The sequence below is a fragment of the Elephantulus edwardii genome, unplaced genomic scaffold, assembly GCF_000299155.1.
Source record: "Elephantulus edwardii isolate Elephantulus edwardi_28Jun2011 unplaced genomic scaffold, EleEdw1.0 scaffold00214, whole genome shotgun sequence".
NCBI lineage: Eukaryota > Metazoa > Chordata > Mammalia > Macroscelidea > Macroscelididae > Elephantulus > Elephantulus edwardii.
In genome coordinates this window covers 2,601,457-2,606,827 of record NW_006399964.1, presented here as the reverse complement: position 1 = coordinate 2,606,827, position 5,371 = coordinate 2,601,457, and the positions used below count along the sequence as shown (strand labels likewise).

Below are 5,371 nucleotides of genomic sequence, written 5' to 3'. Positions count from 1 at the left end.
TATTCCTCTACTAGGAATATACCCCAAGAAAATTAGAACTAAGACACAAATGGAGATTTGTATATCAGTATTCATAGCAGTTTTATTCACCATCACAAGAACATGAAAACAACCACAACCAAATGGATTGAGAAATTGTGGTACATTCGTACAATGAAATATTATGCAGCACTCAGGAGCAACAGTTTCTAAAAAATACTACTTAATTTGAGAGAGACTGGAGAAACCTTATGCTGAGTGAACTAATGCAATCTCTTAAGGACAAATACTGTCTAAAACAATTATTGTAAAAATAGAAGGATAACTAGTAAAACATGTATGGGAACCCAAGGAGGGAGAAATATTGCTAGAATTGCAAGCAGGTTCTTGTGGTCTGCCAGGAGTTTCTTCCTAACAACAAGCCCAAAGTTAAGTGAGACAAAGTCTTACCATCTTTTCTTCTAAGAGGCACTCTGGTTGCACTTCCTTCAGGACAGGTTTTATTTGTTCCCTTGGCAGGCTAAGGGATAGTTGATACTCTTTGCCAACACCACAGTTCAAGGATGTTGATTCTTCTTCTGCAATCTTTATTCATTGTCCATTTTCAGTGTAGGAAGCAATTGAAAAGACCATGACTTGAATCTGACACATCTTAATCTTTAAACTAGCATCCTTTCTCTTTACCATTTTGGTTTTTTGAGGTTCTTTTCCTTTACTTTTTAAAATGTATTGTTGCATATTTTCTTCTCCTCATTTTTCTCCTCCTCCCATAACCCACCCCCAAATGCACCCCGTATTCCATCCAGGTTATTGTCATATATATAGTGCATAATCATGTATTCCTTTGGACAGTACTTCCCTTCATCTGTTTTAGTGCAGTGTTCATTATCTATCCACTATTTCTCCATTCTCTCCTCAACCCACTCATTCATGTTTGTCCTATTTTACAACAACAGTGTTATGCAGTATTTGTCCTTTTTGACAGAAATATTTCACTCAGCATAATGTCCTTAAGGCTTTACCATGTTGTGTAATATTTTACTACTTCATTGTTCTTCAATGCTGCACAAAATTCCATTGTCTGAATATTGTTGCTGTTATGTGCCATCAAATTGCCTGAAACTCATAGTGACCCTATATACAACAGCTCTGAAATCTGCCCTATCCTGAGCCAGTCGTACTGACTCCAACACACCTACCCCCATTATTCCAGTTACTGTATAAATTTATCTCATCTGGGGTCTTCCTCTTCTGCACTTTCCCTCCACCCTTCCAAGCATGATGACATTCTTCAAGGACCAGTCCCTCCTGGCCACGTGCCCCAAGTATGTGAGATGAAGCTTCAAAACCCTAGCCTCCAAGGAGAAACTTGATTTCACCCTCTCCAAGACAGACTTACTTGTTTTCTTGATGGTCCAGAGTGTGTTCAAGACTCTTTTCTAGCATCACAACTCAAGGGCATCAATTTTTCTTCTGTCATTCTTAGTCATTGTCCAACTCTCTGATGCAGAGCAAGTAATAGCGCAGACCATGCTCCGGATCAGGTACACATTAGTCTTTAGACTGACATCATTGCTTCTCAATATTCTGGAGAGGTCCCTGATAGCACATTTTCCCAGTTCAGTTCTTGTTTTAATTTCCTGATAGTTGGTATTTGATTGTGGAGCCAAGCAAGCTGAAAGTGTTAACAACCTCAATCTCTTCTTCATCTATCATGGTGTAGCCCAGTGGTGAAAATCTTTGTTTTCTTGATTTTGATCTTCAATCCACATTGAAGACTACAGTCCTTTACCTTCTGCAGGAAGCACTTCAGGTCCTCCTCAGTTTCAGCAAGCAAGGTTGTGTCATCTGCATAATGCAGACTGTTGATGAGTCATCCTTCAATCCCGATGCCACATTCCTCCTCACATAGCCCAGCTTCCTAAATAATCTGTTCTGCATATAGATTGAAAAGGTATGGAGACAGGACACATCCCTGATGCACTCCTATCCTGATTTTGAACCATGCAGTGTTTCCTTGCTCTGTTCTGAAGACTGCTTCTTGGTTTGAGTATAGGTTTCGCATGAGCACAAATCAGGTGTTCTGAGATTCCCATTCTCCTTAAGGTTAGCCACAGTCTGTTGTGATCCACACAGTCAAATGCTTTCGGTTCCTTCCATCTCTTTGTTATTGAAAATAATGCATCAATAAACATGGGTGTGCACACATCTGTTTGAATTGTGGCTCTGGTTTCTTTAGGGTGTATTTCCAGTCATCAAATTGCTGGGTCACATGATATTTCTATTTTTAACTTTTTGAGAAAGTGCCAGACCACCTTCCATAGTTGTACCATTTTACATTCCCACCAGCAGTAAGTAAGAGTTCCAGTCTCTGCACAACCTCGCCAGCATTTGATGTTTGCTGCCATGTTGAACTTTGCTATGGTTGCTGGGTCTCTTTAGCCCTTTGCACCGTTAGTCAGTTGTGGCATTTGTTTCTCTCTACATTTCTTATTGTTTTGTCCTGTCTTATTTGTAAAATGTAAAGAATATAATAAATTGTAAAACTCTTCTATGAAAATTATATATTTAAGCAATAACAATAATAAGCTCACATATAAAAACTAAAACCTTAAAAAACTCTATTTACAGATAGCAACTATAAGTCCAGCTGACATCTGCTATGAGGAGACTTTATCAACACTGAGATATGCTGAACGGTATATGTGTGAACATTTTTTAAAATTAATCCATTCCATATGGTTTTTCATGCATTCATAGACATTTTGTTTTATAACATTACCATTGACTGATTAAGTAATTGCAATGTCTAATCAACTCCTTCTTATTGCCTTTCCTTTCATCCAACTTAGCATTATTAATCTGTATTCTCCTAACTTTCTCTTCCTACCCCTGTTAAACTTCCAATACTGATTCTATCTGTGTGTAAACCTTTCAGTAGCATCTTATATAAGTGGTCCTATGCTATAATTGTCCTTTTGTGACTGACTTATTTCACTCAGCACAATTTGTTCTAGAATTACCCATGCTGTGCAATATTTCATGAATTCTTGGAGGTTTTTTAGTGATGCATAGTACTCCATAGTGTGACAGTATCATCATTTTCTTTATATACTCATCTCTTGGTGGACACTTGGGCTCTTTCCTATTCTTTGCTATTGAAAACAAGGCTGCCAGAGTCACGGGTGTGCATATATCAGTTTGTGTCCTGGCACTTATTTCTTTGGATATTTATCTACCTTTAAGATGTTTGGATGGGTGGAGGGTCAGCACAGGAGAGGAAGATCCTGAATGAGATTAATTGACTCAGTGACTCGGGTAATGGGGATAGGTGTTTGGAGACAATGAAATTGGCTCATGATAGAGCAGGCTTCAGAGCTGTTGTGCGTAGGGTTGCTATGAGTTGCAAGTGACTCGATGGCACATAACAACAAAGAGAACTCTTGTGGCCTAGAGGTAAGAAATTGCATTGCTAATCCAAAGGCAGGCAGTTCCAGTCCACTTGCTCATCTGAGGGGGGAAAGATGGACAGTCTCCTCCTGTGTAACTGACAGTCTCTGCAAACCCACTGAAGGGCCAGCTATGAGCATGACTTGACAGTACACAACACTAACCAATGATCTTCAGCATTTCTTCAGGAGCTGGTTGGCCATCTGAGTGTCTTCTTGGATGAAGCATCCACTCATGTCCTTTTTATCATTTAGTAAGTGGGTTGTTTGTCCTTTTCTTGTAGAGATTTTTGAGTTTTCCTCTAAATTTAGAGATATTTCCCTTGTCAAATGGCTCAATGCCAAATTTTTTTTTCAAGTCTCTTGGTTCTCTTTTTACTCTTGTGAAGAAGTCTTTAAATGCATGTATGTGGACATCATTTTTAGAAGGTCCCAACTGCCTGTTTTATCCTCTAGAGCTTGTCTATCCAGTTAACCAACACTAAGATATGCTGAGAGGTGCTTTTAGGAACATTTCTTTTCCACAGTGCTTCAATGTTTGAACACTAACAGAATCTTCTAGTATTTGTATGTCTGTCAGGTTGGGAGGTAGAACAATATAATTGCTGAGAAGAGAGTGACAGAAAGTAAAGCAAATCAGAGAGGGGGCTGGAGAAGCAGCGCCTTTCCAAGCTCATCATCTTCATCGAAGTCCTAGTGGGAGAGGCTGATGGGCTCCCATCCTTGGGAGAGGTGGGTGCTGTGCCAATCCTGACACAGCCAGTTAACTGTCTCTGTCTTTTCCTACCAAATTGTATAGTCACTTGCAGACTTATGCAGACATTAGGGCACAGAAGGAGGACAGTATTGGCACAGGAATGTCATCTGACCAATGGGTGAAGCTGGCCTATGTATGTGGCAGCTCCTAAAGCTCTGGACTGTTCTGCTGCCTCTAGTTACTGCACCCTGTGATGACAAGCAAACCTATCCCACTGCTGAAGAGTCGGTTCCAACCCCGGGCAACCGCTGTGTGCAGAAGAGAGAGCATGGCAGAGTTCACGTGGAGTTACACTGCTGAGCTAAAGGCAGTACTTCTCTGGTGGTTCAAATCTACCAGTGGCTCCATGGGACAAAGATGAGCAGGCTCTGATCATGTGATTTGTGGTTAGTGCTACGTGCTTTGTGGAGTCAAGTACAACTCATAGAGACCATGTGAACAACATCTCCATACCCTGCTCTGTCCTGTGTCATCTCTGATATACTTGAGCCCGTTGTTACGGTCACTGTGTCAATCTATCTCATTGAGAGTCTTCCTCTCTTTCCTTGTCCCTCCATGTTTACAAGCATGATATCCTTTTCCAAAGACTGGCCCCTCCTAACAATATGCCAAAAAATATTTGAGATAAAATTTTACCATCCTGACCTCTAAAGTGCTGGATAAAAGTAGTGATTGGCAGCATCATGATAGATGGTGAAGAGGTTGAGATTGTTAGCAGCTTTAGTTTACTTGGCTCCACAAGCAATATTCTTGGTATCAGCAGCCAGGAAATCAAGAGACGAATTACATTGTGAAAGTCTACTATCAGAGACCTCTCCAAAGTACAACGACATCAGTCTGGAGAATAAGGTTGCCTGATCCAGGCTATAGTCTTTGCAATTACTTGCTATGCATAAGAGAACTGGACAATGACTAGGGATGATAGGAGAATTGATGCCTTTGAGCTATGGTGCTGGAGAAGAATGTGGTATATACCATGGACTGCCAGGAGAACAAACAGGTTCATTCCAAAGAGAATGAGACCAGGCTGCTCCTTGGAGGCAAGGATTCTGCAGCTTAGTCTGACATGCTTTGGGCATGTTGTAAGGAGGGACCAGTCCTTGGAGAAGGATGTCATGCTTGGAAGGGTTGAAGGACAAAGAAAGAGAGGAGGACCATCAATGAGATGGACTGATTCAGTGACTTG

General features: G+C 40.7%; 1 protein-coding gene across 1 annotated transcript in view; it reads left to right on the top strand.

Annotated features, from left to right (window-relative positions):
• The window catches only part of KIF28P, a 156,758-nt gene that overhangs the window by 85,586 nt on the left and 65,801 nt on the right, over positions 1-5,371 (top strand). Inside the window, exon 8 of the mRNA XM_006897758.1 lies at positions 2,611-2,678. Coding sequence (XP_006897820.1) covers positions 2,611-2,678 — 68 coding nt within the window. The remainder of the gene's footprint in view (positions 1-2,610; positions 2,679-5,371) is intronic.